Genomic DNA, 17,044 nt, shown 5'->3' on the forward strand with positions numbered 1-17,044 from the left:
CCAGGAGGATGAAGTTTGAATTCCTACCCTTCCCTCCGACCCACATGTATCTTTTCCAGCTGTTTCAGAGAGGATTTCAACTCTGCTCTTGCCTGGCATCATGAAAAGAAAAAAAATGTAAGAGGAAAAAGGCAAGAGTTGAGGTCAGGCTAAGCTAGTTGCTGCCAGAGTCACCGTGGATGACTCTGCTTAATTGTTTAAAAAAGCCTCTAAAAAAGTGCCCTCTACAGGAGGATGCAGGAGAACGACGTGCCTCATCTACATCAGGAATTTTTCGGTTTTTAACTCTTGCTTAACTCTACTCGAGTCATCATAAAAAGTCAGACTAGATGAGGCACGTCGTTCTCCTGCCTCCTCCTGTAGAGGGCGCTTTTTGGGGCTTTTTTAAACAGTTAAACACTAAGCAGAGTCATCCATGGTGACTCTGGCAGCAACTAGCTCAGCCTGACCTCAGTTCTTGCCTTTTTCCTTTTACATTTTTTTTTCTTTTCATGATGACAGTGGTGAGGCTCTGCCTCCCCTGACTGCACGTCCCTGGCTCCTACCTACCTAGCAGTTCAAAACCATGCAAATGTGAGTAGATAAATAGATGGCATCAGCCAACTGCAAAAAAACCTTAGTTCCTACAGTCTTCTTAGGAGAAGGTGCTGTCCAGGGACCATGTGGATGATCTCACAATCTCTACTTTCTCCAGAGTGAATTTGGTGGCCAAGATTTATCCTCTGACTGCCAATCTCTGCTGAATGCCATCACTCCTCATTGACAGATGCCTAGGTCACCATGTCCTCATTGAAAGTTCCATGAACGAGCAGTTCCCAGTAAATGTGAGTAATATGTGTCTGGGGTTGCATGTGAACTACACAAATTATAACCTTTATCCATTTTTAATCTTTCCACTTAGGTGCAACTTAAATTAAATTTTCCATTTTTTTCTACATAGGAACTAAAAACGATTGAAACCTGACTTGCAATTCCTTGGGTCCTGAATCCCATTCAGCTCAGAGACCAGAAGGAACAATGGGAAGAAGGCAACTTCTGTGGCTATCAAAGAGAACTGATTACATAAGTGCATTGTAATCCAATTTGACGTACTGCCCTTATAGCCAGTCTTGAGTTAATAAGACTGTTAAATTACACACACTTTATATTCTGAATTATTACCTTTTTTCCATGTTTCTTTTTGTATAGTTGAAATGCACTGTTACAATTATATTCATAGTCAATTTTTTTAAAAATTCAAAGGAGGGACTTAAGGTTTTACCATATACGTAGAAGGGAAAAAAACTAAATATTATATTTCTAAATTAAATTATAATCTTGAATTTCTGTTTAAGCAAGGTGGCTGGTCTAATTTTTGAAAAAGCAACTGGATTGGGCACATCCTTCTGCAAAAAAATAACCGGTGCCATGTTAACTTTGGGGTTTGAAAAATCCATTCAACCTACATAATCAACACCTAGAAATGCTCTATTTTCATCCTTTCACTCGTGGCAAATTAGAGACTGTTCTTTAGTTTGGGATACAATGATAGTGCTGTTCTGAAGATTATTCTTAGTGTGGAGAGATCACTGACAGAAACTTGAAAAGGGGCATTCAATGCCAATCAAACAACCTTTTTCCAGTTTTCTATGAAGGTTTTTATCCCTCCTTGCGGTTAGAGAAAGACCATTTCTGAAGAAAAATAAATGAAGATTGGAATAAATAATGAGTTGAGAATGTGCTATGAGTATCAATATCAAATTGCTTTGTTTTGAAAAATCAACAGCTCTCATAAATATCACAGTGTTTATATTGGATGAAACTAGGAGATATCTATTTACCAAAAACAGATGTAAACTTATTTAAAGCTTTTTGCAGCAGCAATGATGACTGGTGGTTTAAGATTGCTTGTCCTGAACATTGGAAACTGAGTTCAGGGTCATATATTGGAGCTTAAAATCATTAGAGGAATTTTTACTTTTTCTCAACTATAAATAGAAAGAAAATACATTCAAGCAGCATAAGCTTTTTCAAGAGTTATCTCTTCACATTCTCTGAATTACCGAAAGAAGGGTTGAAATAGGCTGTTAGTGAATCTGTTTGTTCGTGGAGAAAAAATTAGGAAGTAAAAAAAATAGGGCAGTGATGATAGCTGTTCTACATTTGGATATATTTTGGGTTTTCTAGGGCTGTGATGGTGAACCTAATGCCCGAAGTGGCATGCAGAGCCATATCGCCTGGCGCACGCAGCGCCACCCATTCCTCTTTGGGTTACTGTTGTGCATGCGCACACGATGATCAGCTGGCCTTTGTGTGTGCAGCAATACCGGAAACTGGAAGTGCTGGTCTTCCATTTTCCAGCGTGAGCGTGCAGTCTGGCCAGCTGATTGGCGCATGTGCAGCAGTAACCAGAAGACTTGCTGGCCAGCACACATGCGTGCGCTGAAAACCAATAGTTCATTTTGGGGGTATGCACATGGGCAGCTCTTCTTCTGGGCCACATCCCAGACAAGCGCTTGCATGAAGCTCTCTCTTTTTGGCATTTGGTGCCACCTACACGCATGTGCTCTCATTCGCCATCATTGTTCACTGGGCAGCTCCTCTTCTGGGTTGTGTCCCTGACAAGCGCACGCACAAAGTGTTCCCTTTTCGGCACTTGGTGCCACCCATGCGCATGTGCTCCCATGCGCATGTGCTCCCTTTTCAGCACTCGGTGCTGAAAAGGTTCACTATCACTGTTCAAGGGCATTTAACAGCCTAATAGCCCGATACATAATGCTATTTTTTCTCCTATGCCAACTTTCCTATATACAGAGCTAAACTTTTAGGGACCTTACTATGAAAAGTGAGCTACATGGTGACTGGAGTGTCTTGTATGTTACAAGTCTCTGCAAGAACTGCCTACTACTGCAATTAGCTTTTTAATATCAAATAGTTATTCCACTTCTTCCACAATTTGTGTAGTTTGTACACAAATTATTTTGGGTTCTCCAAATGAACTGCCCTGGAAGCTTCATATCTCTCTTGAAAATAAAGGAAGGAAAGTTGCTCAGTGCTGGGCAGATTATGTACAAGCAGCAAGCACAAAATATTTGGTGCAATACTTACGCTTTAAGAAAATCCGCAATATTTGTTCCATTACTCCTTTCCATTCTTCTATATATTTTTCCATAATAAAGAAGTTTGCTTTTCGCTGCATTCTATTGAACCAATTTCTCACCCTATTCTTCTTCCCATATCAGGAACCACACAACTTGGGGATCATTGCAATGTGTTTTAATCTATAATTGTGCAGCTTACATTGAGGGGAAAAGAAACCAAGCATTTCTAGTGGATGAGCTGTTGCCCACGACAACTATAAGAGCCTCCAAGCAAGAAAGCCAGCAGAGACCAAGAAGCCACAATGCCACATATTCTGAAAGGGCACAAACAAATAAACATAAATGCAATTGTTCCAAAGCCAAACAACATCAAGAGTTTAATATCAAGTTTAGTTCTACCTGCCTTAGATTCGGTTTCAACTGAATTCATCATTAAAAATAGGCAATTTAATTACAAGGGCATTACACAATGGTTTAGATACTCCATGCTTTACTTATTGTGTAAAACCACATAAGCAGCTTATAGCATAAAAATCTTTCAAATATATTAAGCCATATTCAATAAGCAATTTTAAATAAACCCACTCATAACGAAATACAGTTCCCTGTTAACACAATCCTATTAATCCTGAGAATCCTTCTTAGATTCTCTACTTGCTTAGTCTTTGTCTTCACTACTTGAAGTAGCACAACAAAATGAATATACAATATATATAAAAAGATTTCATGACCTACATCTGCCTTCCCTGAGCAGATTCTTCCAAGTATGTTGGAATACTGCTCACTTCAGCCTCAGCCTATGCAGCTATGGAGGCTAGAGATGATGGGAACTGCATTTCTCAGTCCAGAGCAAATATGTCTGTATATTCAATGACCATTAGAAAGTGGGAGGAACCGTGCTTAAGAGTGCAATATCAATAAAGCTTAAAATAAATCCTGCACTCTTTCAACCCTGGTTCTGTTCTATCTTCCTGTGGCTTTAAGCACTGTATATTATTGAGGTGAAGGACTGACAGGTTTTATACTGGTAAGATCACTACTGTATTCTACAAACAGTGCAATTTGGAGATGGAAGTGTTTTTGATACATCAATTCAACATCTTGAATAATTAAGTCCCTAAATGATGCTATCCAGGATGAAAACTTAGCAATAACTGTATTTTTTGGAGTATAAGATGCACCAGAGTATAAGACGCACCAAGATTTTGAAGAGGCAAATTAAAAAAAGGGTTTTGCACTCTGCAGATCTCCCAAAAATGGCCCGTTTTTCACGAAAACAGGACAGTTTTTTTTAAATCAAAAAAGGGCATGCATAGCCTTTAGGAGGCTTGTAGAGTGCTCCTAGGAGGTGAGGCCCCCCAAAATGAACAAAAAAATGGCCCATTTTTCATGAAAACAGGACAGTTTTTTTTTAATCAAAAAAGGGCATGCATAGCCTTTAGGAGGCTTATAGTATGCTCCTGGGGGCTGGGGGTAAAATTGAGCAAAAAACGACCCATTTTTTGCTCATTTCTGCACTCCCCAGCCCCCAGGAGCACTCTGCAAGGCTCCTAAAGGCTATGCACGGGCATTTTGATGAAGGAGGCAGGGTTTCGGGAGGCAAGTGCACGTATTCAGTGTATAACAGGCACCCAGTTTTTCAGCCTCTTTTTTGAGGGAAAAAGGTGTGTCTTATACTCCGAAAGATACGGTACATATAGTTTGAGAATTATCTCCAATGGTGTATTAACCATTAAGACTAAGCACGTGCTTAGGGCACCAGGCCCAAGAGGGCACCACAAAGTTGAAAAAGAAAAAAAAAACAATGAAGATTTGTAAAGTATGTACAAAGGAGGGGGGCATCAAGATTTGTCAGTGCTTAGGACACTGTGAGCCTTAATCCACCACTGGTATCTCATAAGTTCCTGCTGGTAGAAAAGGCAATTGGGTTAGTGTATGTCATATTAGTGTATGTAGCTGTTCTGTCTCTAATGGCATGAACATCTGAGAATGTCAATCTGGACGATACTCAATAAGCTTTTAATCATTAATACTTTGAAAATTGATGCTTGGACAATAGATGAGTGGCAAGAAATCATGGCAAACAAATGTAGCACACTTCTCTTAAAGAATGTACTTTTAATTGAGCAGTTGCAGCAGATGTAGAATGCAACAACTCAAGCACTTAAGCAGGAGTAGATTTCAGCATCAACACCCAGACTGAATTCAGATATGTAAACTACCATTCCAAAAGGTAGCATAAAGAAAATCTTACTTACTGTAAGAAACTAGTCACTCGTGGGGAATGCTTCCAACGGTGATACATGGAAATCTGCAGGTTGGGATGGGCTTTATATACTTTCATAACTATCCTGATGCTGTAAGAATAATTTGAAGAGAAAACTCAGTTTGCTGGCTAATACAGTAAAGAAGAATGCTTATACAACCAAATAACAGCTTTGCTACCAGAAGAAGCAGGCACTAATCAATGGTGGCAAACTGCTGCCTCAACTATAGTCCCAAAGGTACTTTTTTTCAAGAAGAAACTGGACTTCCTGGTTTTTCTTTGAAGACATTTCGCTTCTCATCCAAGAAGCTTCTTCAGCTCAGAACTGAAGTGGAAAGTGAAACATCTTTAAAGAAAAACAAAAAAGTCCAGTTGCCTCTTGAAAAAGCAACAACCATGAAGTAAACACAATGCATGTGTGTGAGATTGAAACAGTGTCAGTGCCTGGACCAGCTGAAGCCGAGGGTGGGATTGGATTCCCCTCACAGTGCACATAGAAGGACAGTTCAGGTAAGTCAACGGTCATTCTCCTGTGCGCTGCTTGGGGAATCCAAGCATGTGACATGCCAAAGCAATGAGTTTCAAGGGCGGGACATAGCCTGGTCAGGGGCCGTGGATGATGCTACCGTGGCACGACAAAACCGCGCTCCACTAAAGCGCGCCCGATTAAACCGCGTCACTGACGTCATCAGCAGGGTGACAACAGCGACCACGGAGAAAAAAGGGCGCTTTAAATAGCGCTTTGAAAGCAAGCCGATTCACGTTAAGGTAAGGGTTAGGTTTAGGTTTAGGTTTAGGTTAAGGGTTAGGGTTAGGGTTAGGTTAAGCGTTAGGGTTAGGGTTAGGTTAAGGGTTAGCGTTAGGTTTAGCATTAGGTTAAGGATTAGGTTAAGGGTTAGGTTAAGGGTTAGGTTAAGGGTTAGGTTTAGGATTAGGTTTAGGGGGGTTAGGTTTAGGGGTTAATTTTAGCTTTAGCGTTCTCAGCATGCTTTTTTTGTCACGCTGTGATGACGTCAGCTACGCGGTTTTGTCGAGCGCGCTTTAGTCGAACGCGGTTTTGTGGTGGAACCGATGCTACAACTCTCTGTAAGACATGTCGCCCAAAGGAAGCCTCTGCCGAGGCATACATGTCCACTTTGTAATGATGGATGAAGGGCGACGGTGATGACCAGGTCGACGCCCTACATATGTCTTCTACTGAGGCCTGCATTGCCCATGCTGCCGTGGTGGCCGCACTCCTGGTGGAATGGGGAGTGATGCGCCTGGGTGCCAGTCGAGATTGGGATTTGTATGCAAGGGCAATACACACTTTCAACCAGCTCCAAATGGTGTTTGAGGACACCTTCTGTCCCATGGATGCCGGCTGGAAAGACACAAAAAGTGCCTCTGATCTCCTGAATGACACCGTGCGCTTCACATGTTGATGGAGCACCCTGAGAATGTTGAGATGGTGCCACTTCCGTTCCTGAGGGTGTGACTGATTGGGACAAAAGTCAGGAAGAATAAGTTCTTGCGCCCTGTGAAACAAGGAGTTAACTTTGGCAGGAATGCCGGATCCAATCGCAAGATGACTTTGTCTTGATGGAATATACAGAGATCCTCCCGTACTGAAAGTGCCGCCAGTTCTGAGACTCTTGTAGCAGATGTAATCGCCACTAAAAAGATGGTTTTAAGGGTCAACAATCTAAGACTGATGGTACAAATGGGCTCGAAAGGCTCAGCCCTGAGAGCTCCAAGTACTAGGGGCAAGTCCCATGTAGGGTAACGGTGGACTACCGGTGGTTTGAGGTTAGATGCGCCCTTCAGGAAGGATCGGACCCTCGGATGGCGAGCGAGGGAATGGCCCTGGGTGCCTCCAACCACAGTCAATAATGCCGCAATCTGTCTACGTAGACTGCTGGGCATTAGCCCTTTGTCCAAACCTGATTGTAAAAAGTCTAAAACCCATGGAACGGAAGCCTTAAGTGGGTCCATGGATACTGCCTGGCACCATTTGCAGAAAGCCTGCCAGGTAGCCTCATAAATCCGTGTTGTGGACAGATGGCGAGCAGCTTGGATCGTGGCGGCAATGACCTGGTCAGAGAAGTGCTGATACATCAGGATTGTCCGCTCATGTGCCACATGGCTAATTGTAGTAGCTGAGGGTTCGGATGGATGAGAATCCCCTGCAAGAGAGTTATCCAGTCGTCTGGGATTCTCCAAGGTCAGGAAGTTGAAAGATGGACCAGGTCGGCGTACCAAGGGCATCTGGGCCACATTGGCACAACCAGGAGAACGTCCGCCTGCTCCAACAGAATCTTCTGGATGACCAGCGGTACGAGTGGGAGAGGTGGGAAGGCGTATAGGAGACCCTCCAGCCAGGGGCTGCGAAGGGTGTCGGTGCCTTCTGCTTCCTGAATGTAATACCTGGTGAAGAACCTTGACAGTGTGCATTGTACGGTTGAGCAAAGAGGGCCACCTGGGGCCGGCCGAAGCGGTGAGACAGTTCCTGGAATAGAGTCGGATGGAGCTGCCACTCCGTCTGGTCTACTGTGGTTCTGCTCAGCCAATCCGCCTGTACATTGGCTGTGCCTGAAATGTGCTCCGCCCGAAGTGATAACAGGTGAGTCTCCGCCCAATGGTGAAGATATTCTGCTTCCAGCATCAAGGCCCGGGACCTGGGGCTTCCCTGGCGGTTGACATGCACCTTGGAAGCTACATTGTCCGTGAGAACCAACACGTGGTTGGTCATCATCAGGTCTCGAAAGTCACGGAGAATTAGGCAGATCGCCTGAAGCTCTAGCCAGTTGATGCTGTTCTGCAATTCCTGGGCACTCCAGTGACCCTGTGTCACTCGGCCCAAGGCATGGGCTCCCCATCTGAATAGACTCCCATCTATTGTTACTACAACATGGTCCGGCTCCTTGAAGAGGCACCCTTCAAGGATTTTGGAACAAGTCCACCAGCGGAGCAAAAGCAATACCTTGGGAGACAAACGGACCTGGGTCTGTGAGTGACTGGTGTGAGCCCCCTGAAATGGGAGCAAGAACCACTGGAGAGGACGTGCGTGAAACCTCGCTCACGGAACAATATCTATACAGGAGATCATCTTCCCCAGCAGTTGGGAGAGGACCGCGAGGGGAAGAGATTGCTGCATTTGCACTTGACTCACCAGGGTCTGAAGGCTTCAGCGTCTTTCCTGGAAAAGCGACACCATGCACCGTTCGGAGTCGATGATGGTCCCGAGATGGAGGAGGAACATGGTCGGGTGCAAGTGGCTTTTTGGAAGATTCAAGACAAAGCCGTGGAGTTGCAATGCTTCGATCATGGTCTGCAAATTCTGCCTTGCCATATCTGGGGGAGACGATAGTATCAAGGTGTCGTCTAAATAACAGTTGACCCTTATCGGAATTGACTGGAGAGATGCCGCTATCACCGCCAACAACTTCGTGAAGGTCTGCGGGGCCGCTGAAAGGCCGAATGGCAGGGTACGGTATTGGAAATGGTGTCCTGCAAACTGGAATCGCAAGAACCTTCGATGTGATGGTGTATTGGCACGTGGAGATATGCCTCCTTGATATCCACAGAGGTCAGAAGGTTGCCCTGCCGGATGCAGGTCAGAATGCTCTTGAGTGACTGCATTTTGAACCTCTGATATTTCAGGTAGAGATTGAGCCGTTTCAAGTCTAGGATGGCTCACCATCCTCCCGAGCTTTTGGGGACCAAAAAGAGGATAGAGTAGAACCCTAGCCTTTCCTGCCCCTGAGGTACACTTTCTATAGAATTTATGGAAATCAGATGGTTGATTTCGGAGTCTATCAGGCATCTCTTTATCTGGTACCTTGGTATGGGACACTGATGAAACGCCTCGGGGAGATAGCGAGAAATTCCGGAGTGAGGCCCAGACTCATGGTCTGAAGTGCCCACGCATCCGAGGTGGTTTCTGCCCAATGGGAGGCAAAAGATGTGAGATGCCCACCAATGGGCCCCACCTTGTGTGAGTCACCATAACCTGCGAAAGGACCGGTTACTGTTCCCACGAAATGGCCACAGGGCCTGCTGTTGTTGGCCCTGTTAGCGACCCCTGTCCCTGATACCGGAGCAGTCCTGATTCCTGTCCTGTGGCTGGGTGAATGGCCTGGAATAGGGAGGAACGTATGGGGCAGTGTTGTACCCGGAGTCCCCGGCCCAAAAGGGCTGTCTTCTATGATATGATTGTTGTCTCCTGTCCCCACACCTGGTGGTTGAAGGAAGCACTTTGCATTTGTCCCTATTTTCAATTAAAATAGGATCCAACACAGCCCCAAACAGAGGACCTCCCTTGAGTGTAAATCACCTTGCTAATGGTGAAGCCTGAGGAGCCGGCGGGATGCCACGTTGGACGCTACTGCGTGGGATGCAAACTTGGCCCCGTTGAGTGTAGCATCCAAAGAGAACTCCAGCACTGCCACCAGTTTATTTACATCCTGTTGTAGTCGGAAGTCCTCAGGTGGAAGCCTAGACTGCAGCTGTTGCAACCAAACCAACAAAGTTCTATTAAGAAAAGAAGCTGCTATGGCTGTAAGGAAAGTCCAGGCAGCCTCCTGGTGCATTTTGCGGATGAATAGTTCGGCCTTTGTATCCTTGGCCTTAAGACCTTACTGGGGGGGGGGGGGGGAGACAGCCGTCAGTTGGGACCACTGTTTCTGAACAATGTCCAGAAACAGCTTCGGGAGAGGTATGACTTCCTGCTCCTGCACCTGTTCTGCAAAAAAGCCGTCAGTGGAATCAAGGCCCACAGCCGTACTGGCTTGAGTGGTAGCATCACCCATCTTGGTAGTTGTCTTAGCTTTGTACAAAAGTGATTTAAATAAGGCAGGCCAGAATAGGCCAGAGAAGGCCGGTGTATCTTGCACTGGACCGTCATCATCCGACAATTCTAGGGCAGCAACATCCTCCTCCTCACCTAGGATAGAGCCTTCGCTGTAAGCTGAAGGCGGTGGTGAAGGAGGATCAGCCTGAGAAATAGATAATTCCTGGCAATGCTGACAAGAACAGGGCACTGGGCCCTGCGCTGCAGCTCTGGTAATGCACGGGGGAGCGGGAAATGGCTGCAGAAATCATGCTATGAAGTTCTGGGGGCAAATTAAATTCGGGTCCATCCCTGGCCCTGAGGCCTGCAGCCATGGGTGTGAACGTGGCCGCGGGCTCTGATTGCGGGGATGCCTGACTTGTGGTCGGGCCCACCGCAGACAGATCTGGGGTAGATCGGGGCCCCAAATCCCCCTCATCTGCACCCTCCCCAGTGGTGTGGGAAGATTGGGGGACCAGCCCTGGATTTCCGCTGGAGGAATCGAGGGAACAGGAGAATGACGTTCGGCCACTAAAGTAGGAGGGGACCTAGTGGTGGGCCCAGGAGCCGAGGCCGAAGACTTGGCCTTCTCTTTGCACTTGGCAGCCCTATCCGGGGCTGCAGATGGCGCACGTTATTTATGTTTAGAGGCCCTAGTGGTGGACCTACGCCCCCCGGTGCTGGGCCCAGCGGTCTCAGAATGCAGCGGGAAGGAGCTGGAAGCTCCATCACTGCCTCTAGAAACAGAATGATCGGCCATGGTAATGCATGGGGAAGCGGGAGAGAGTTGAAAGGCTCAAGCTCACTTCTGAAACCAGGGCAAACCTCTGATAAATTGGCGAGCTGACTCGTTACGGTGCTAAATAATGGCGGTGAACCGACCTCTGCAGCACAATGACTCTCTCTATACTCAATCACAGTTGAGCATGAAAAGCAAACTTCACCCCTTCCTGTGGCAGATTTGGCACGAAGGCACTAACGGCTCAATTGGCTGGCGTCAGCTACTGTGTCGGTATGAAATTCAAAAGTGCTTCCAAAAAATGGCCGCCGTCGTTCACTGTCCGGAGGGAGGGGGGCGGAATGCCAGCAGCTGAAATGGTGCGGCTGACTCACCTGGAACTGTGCGGCGGCAGCAAGGCTCCCAAAGCGCTGGAAACGGCGATCCACGCCTGACAATTGCGCCCACGCCCACTGGAGGCAAGGTCGCGCTACCTTTATCACGGCAAGCGAAGAGAATGGGAAGCGGTACCAGTGGGTTGCTGAGTCCCGCGCCGACATGAGAGCACTGAACCAACTCTCACCACAGCCACTTATCAGGGAAGAGAGTGGCGAACCGACCCTCTACTGATGAGACCTGTTCCGGTCATCCGGCAAATAATCCTCCTGGCGAACTTTCCTGCGGCCGCTAGAGTAACAAAGGAACTGCGAGTTCTATAATTTTAAGGAAACGAACACCAACCATCCGTAATCAAACAGGTAGAGGAAAAAGAGGAAAAATCCAAGTCAAATGAGCTAATTTTGTCTATTATCCTTGAGGAGAAAACTTTTGCGTCTCTTTAAGGCTAGATTGAGTTAAAAAACTGAACTATCCCAGTCAGAGGAGACGTGGTCAACAATTATGAAACTCAGTCTCTAGGCTAATGGACAAAGTTAACCCTTGCTTGGATTCCCCAAGCAATGCACAGGAGAACAGGAAGGCAGTCAGAGGATGAAGGGACTGAGTTTTTTCTGCCTCTGGCCAATCTACAGCCGCTTACAGTAACTTACCTCCATGTCAACCTTACCAAAGCATGCTTACTCATATTCTCACAGTGCAAAGGTTTTATGTGTTAGCCCTTTCTCCTAAGGAAAAGAAGATGCCACCTTGTTTTCCCTCAAGTTTCCACCTTTTTCTTTTTAATTGTACTTTCTTGGCCAAAGCAAAATACCAAGAGGAACTATTTCACAGCAACCTCTGGTCTTACTTCTCCTACACAACCTCACATTTCATTTAAGTCAAGTTTCATTTCCTTATTTTGTTTTTAGGACTGATAATTAAAAGCTCAATCACAACACTAGTATATAATATACTTGGTTTAGTTTTGCCTTAATATGCAAATATGCATTTGCCTTATGAACTTATCCATTCTGGCACATAAGCCATGGTTTCATAACAAATCTTTAAACCACTGACGAATGAGGAAATAGCTGCAGAAGAGGGACTCAGAATTGTTGAGAAATTACCAATAATTTGTTCCTATTCTTTGAAGCTATAAGTAGTTTTGTTTTCAGATGGGAAAAGGGAAATGTAAGCAGGGGCAGAGGTTGAGAGAAAACAAAAGGTTGAAATACTAATGGAATTTGAACTATTTAAATCTCTAGATAAGTTCCAGATAGTACATAATTAGAAAGTGAGACCATTTTAAAGAAAACCAAGACAACAGATCACAAGACGTTTGAGCATGTAAAGATAATTTTAAGATTTATCCATCTTTTAAATATGTTTGAAAGATTCATTGTCATATTATTTGGGAAGAAAGACAGTATCACTGATAAAATCAGAGAGTTGGAAAGGTTCTTAGAGGTTATCTAGTCCAACCTCCTGCTCAGTGCATGATCCACTAGAACATCACAGACAGATGATCATCCAACTCTGAAAATCCCTAACAAAAGTGACCATACAGTGGCAACCTGGTCCATAGACTGAGAGCCCATACAGTCAGAAAATTGCAGATTCAGGCACAATTGCGATTTTAATCACCTACTCTTTAAAATAATTGGAGAGCAGGAGAAACTGGTTCATTCTTAGCTGACGGACATTAAACCTGCAGAAACTCCTCAACTCTTGATGAATCTGCTCTTCAGTTACCCCATGCCACCCCTTCACAGTGGCTAGTAGGAGGGGTGGACGTGATGTTAGGTCATCCGCGCCAGAAAAATTCTGAGGAAATAATAAATGTTCAGTTACTGAGAGAACCAAATATGTTTCAGACTATTAACTGAAATATTATGGCATTCTATACAAAACAGATACATGCTTGTATGGCAGTGGCAAGATTCAAAAATTTTTTACTACCAGTTCTGTGGGCATGGCTTGGTGGGTGTGCCATGGCTTGGTGTGCATGGCAGGAGAAGGATACTGTAAAATCTCCATTCCCTTCCCACTCCAGGGGAAAGATACTGCAAAATCCCCATTCCCTCTCAATCAGCTGGGACTCAGGAGGCAGAGAATAGAAGTGGTATTTACCAGTTCTCCAAACTACTCAGAATTTCTGCTATCGGTTTTCTAGAACTGGTCAGAACCTGCTGAATACCACTTCTGCTGTACATTGATGGGAACTTAGAATTAATGTAAACATTTTTTAAAAACTAAAGGATCATATCCTTTAAAGGCTGTCTTGCTTATTAAATATATTGATAACATATTAATGGCAAAGTCCAAGTCCAGTTGATTTTAGCTGATCTAAAGGAAAAGTTGGCCAATACTTGCGTGGAAAACAAGCAGGAAATCCCAGAGCTACAGGTTAGAAAGGGACATTAAAAAAAAAAACATTCAGGAAGAAGGTAAAAATGAACCATTTTTAACGTTGTTTGGACTTAACCTGGGAACAGAGGAACCATCAAGTCAATAAAAGGAGGAAGCAGAATCATTAAGGAAGAGATTCTGGAATCCAGGAGAAGGGCAGAATTGTGAGAAACAAACTCAAAAGTAACTAGCTTTCTTTTTTGCCCATTTTTAGAGACACAACTCTGGGCAAGCTCACAACAACAGTAAAAAGAAATTTAAAAAAATTAAATCGGTAGGAAAAACCTGGCATCTTAGCCATTCTCCATCAATGCAACTAAGTTTTAAACTAGGTATTAAGTTGATCTGAAGAATTATTTTGGCAAGCTTTCTAGGTTCTGTTACATTATCCTACTGGCATTAAAGACCTTATCCAGAAATCCAAGTGATACTTGCTTTCTAAATTTGGCAGCTTCAGAGGGATTGGCAATATTGCCACAGAACAAATTTTATGGCCTGATGCAAAAAAACACAAAAAATTGAGTACAATTCAAAACCATCATACAATCACAAACTGCAATGGTTGGAAAAGATCTTGGAGATAAGTACTCCAACTCCCTCCTTCCTGCTGGGGTTTCTCCTACTACAGCAGAATCTTTACTCTCTTCAATAATGTTACATGGTTGGGAATCCTGGATTTGATATTGGGGATAAAAACACACTTGACAGACTGTAGTCCTGAAAACATGAAATGTAAATTTGAAACAATTAAATCTACTAAGAATCTATGCTTTTGGAATATAACTTCACTATGGGGCTACAACATGAATGTTTATAAAGGAAATCTGCTTTTGGAAATTAAATAATGACTAATCACATGAGTCTGTAATTAAGGATGGCAATGTAGCATCCATATATATTTCCCACTGAATTCCAGGCCATCATCTAACCCTTTCCATTAAAAAAAAATTACATAATGAAGTTGGTGAAAAGATTTAAATATTGAGACCTCAAAGCAAGACAGGAGTGTTCTGTCACCACCAGTGGTGGGGTTCAATTTTTTTTTACTACCGGTTCTGTGGGTGTTGCTTGGTGGGTGTGGCATGACCTGGTGGGCATGGCAGGGGAAGAATACTGCAAAATCTCCATTCCCTCCCCAATTCAGGGGAAGGTTGCTGCAAAATCTCCATTTCCTCCTGATCAGCTGGGACTCGGGAAGCAGAGAATAGATGTGGGGTCAGTCAGTGGTGGTATTTACTGGCTGTCCGAACTACTCAAAATTAGTTCTCCAGAACTAATCAGAACTTGCTGAATACTACCTCTGATCATCACTACCCTCTTTTCCTTATATCATATCATATCATATCAAAGGGAATGGTATATTGCTGAATTTCTATCCAGCTACATTAAAACTCAAAAACAGAGTATGGAGAAAAACAAACAAACCAACCTCCCTGACATACCCAAAAATGTTAAAGAAAGCAGTGAAAAGGTCAAAGAAACTGCATGCTGTTCAGATGCCCATATTTAGAGAAAACAGAATGCTGTCAACATTGGGAATTAATGATGTTCCCAAAGTTCCTGATAGCCTATTTTAAGTGGGTCCCTGGAAACATATTTACTCAAAAGATCCTGGAGACTCACACTAAATTTGAAACATTTCTCTATTCATATGAACTAGGGCAAAACGTTTAATCAAATGTGGTAAACTAGGGCATGTAGTCAGCTGCCTTTATTATAGTGCTGCTGATTATTAATCAGAAAAATTGGACATTTACTTTCTTCCTATGATATGAATAACACATATGCTGCCATTAACAGTATCTTAATAAATGATCCTGTTTTGCTTCCTTGCCTATATAGGGAGAAAGGAGAAGAAAGAAAGAGATCCTTAATTTCACAGTTCCTCCCATAACAAATACAAGTTCTGTAAGGGAAAAGGTAGGCTCCTCTGGCTGCAAAAATCATGTTTTTTCATTACCCAACAGAAAAAGTGGTAAGTGGGACAGAAATCTGGTATAAGCAATTCATACGATGAAGTAATAATCCCTCTTTTCCCCCATATTCTGCACTCAAACATCCCAGTCTTTTACTGTGCAGTTATTACAAGCCTCCTGCCCCCAAACACCTTATTCCTGAGGCCCACTACATAGGGCAGGGGTGGGAAACTAGGGCCCTTTTACAACTGAGCCAACATGGCTGGCTCAGGAATTATGGGAGGTGAAGTTCACAGATCATAAAAGAGCCATAGTTCTCCAGCCCTGTTAGAGATCAATCTTGTAGAATTTAAGCAGATGAGGGAGAGTAGTGGCCATAACTCAGCTTTTGTGCTCTGATTAAAGACTCACAGAGGACATTGCTTGTGATGTTATGGTATCATTAGGGCAGCCAATCTAAAATTCAGGGCTTTTTTGTTCTTACTTTTTCGATTTTGGTATGGCTTTAAGGGACAAATGTGCAATAGCAACCAATCCAATTCGGGAATGGGAGGTGGGGGAATTGAAGGAATACATTAAGTGCCTTAATGAAAGATTTACTACATCCATTACAAGACAGAACAAAACAGGGTTCAAATAGTTAGCCCTGCCATTTCAACGGAAATCTGAAGCTGCTCACCCCAACTTGCTAGCTTATCTCTTCTCATAACTGGCTGATAGAATCCTTTTGTATTTCATACTCACAATTTTCTGAATTCCACCTCGAATCAAGTTCACCTGATTCACATATGCAGCTAATACATCAAGGTACTGAGAAAAAGTGGGTGCTTCTGTTTGATGACTAAATGAAAGGAAATAAAGTGAGTTTTTAATCATTTAACAAAGTTGGATTGGAGACAGATACCATGACTGCAATGTATAAATGCCAAATTCCCATTTAAGGCTTTTTGTCCAGCTTAAAATGTTTGTTCTTTGAAAAAAAGAAAATGTAATTAGACAATTTGCACCTTTTAGCCCAATAATCATCATATACAATATCTCAGTATGCCTTCTTCAGTTTCATTTTTTTTTTTAGTTTTTGAGCTGTCAAATCCAAGCTTAATGCTTCTTTTTCAAACAAAAATGCCTAACATTTAACCTTCCCCTTATATAAAAAATGCTCTTTCTTCTGTAACCTGTTGATTTATTCATATCCTTTTTCTAAATCTACAACACCTACCGATTTTACCAGAAATACATGTACCGTATTTTCACGACCAAAAGCCGCACCGGATTATAAGCCGCAGTATCAATTAACGTTAATTTTTCAAACTTTTTCCACATATAAAGCGCACCGGGTTATAAGCCGCACATTTCCCGACGCTTCTGGACATCTGTTGCAGTCGCGAGGAGCGGCACGAGGGTTCTTGGCGCTCCGGGGGGCTCCGAGGGTGGCTGGGAGGGGCGCGCGGCTTGGTTTCTCCTCCC

The 17,044-nt window shown here is 43.8% G+C and overlaps 1 protein-coding gene across 1 annotated transcript in view; it reads right to left on the reverse strand.

Moving 5' to 3' along the window:
- Nucleotides 1-3,239: 3,239 nt before the first annotated feature.
- PNLDC1 (PARN like ribonuclease domain containing exonuclease 1) overlaps nt 3,240-17,044 on the reverse strand; it is a 39,541-nt gene continuing 25,736 nt past the window's right edge. Inside the window, exons 16-19 of the mRNA XM_087718225.1 lie at nt 16,322-16,418; nt 12,901-13,076; nt 5,339-5,437; nt 3,240-3,394 (exon numbers count right to left, since the gene is read on the reverse strand). Of these exons, the coding sequence (XP_087574351.1) occupies nt 3,307-3,394; nt 5,339-5,437; nt 12,901-13,076; nt 16,322-16,418 (460 nt within the window). The 3' untranslated portion in view covers nt 3,240-3,306. The remainder of the gene's footprint in view (nt 3,395-5,338; nt 5,438-12,900; nt 13,077-16,321; nt 16,419-17,044) is intronic.

This window comes from Thamnophis sirtalis, unplaced genomic scaffold (assembly GCF_051295495.1).
Source record: "Thamnophis sirtalis isolate CommonGarterSnake01/CBP01778 unplaced genomic scaffold, rThaSir2_p1.2 scaffold_6, whole genome shotgun sequence".
Lineage (NCBI taxonomy): Eukaryota > Metazoa > Chordata > Lepidosauria > Squamata > Natricidae > Thamnophis > Thamnophis sirtalis.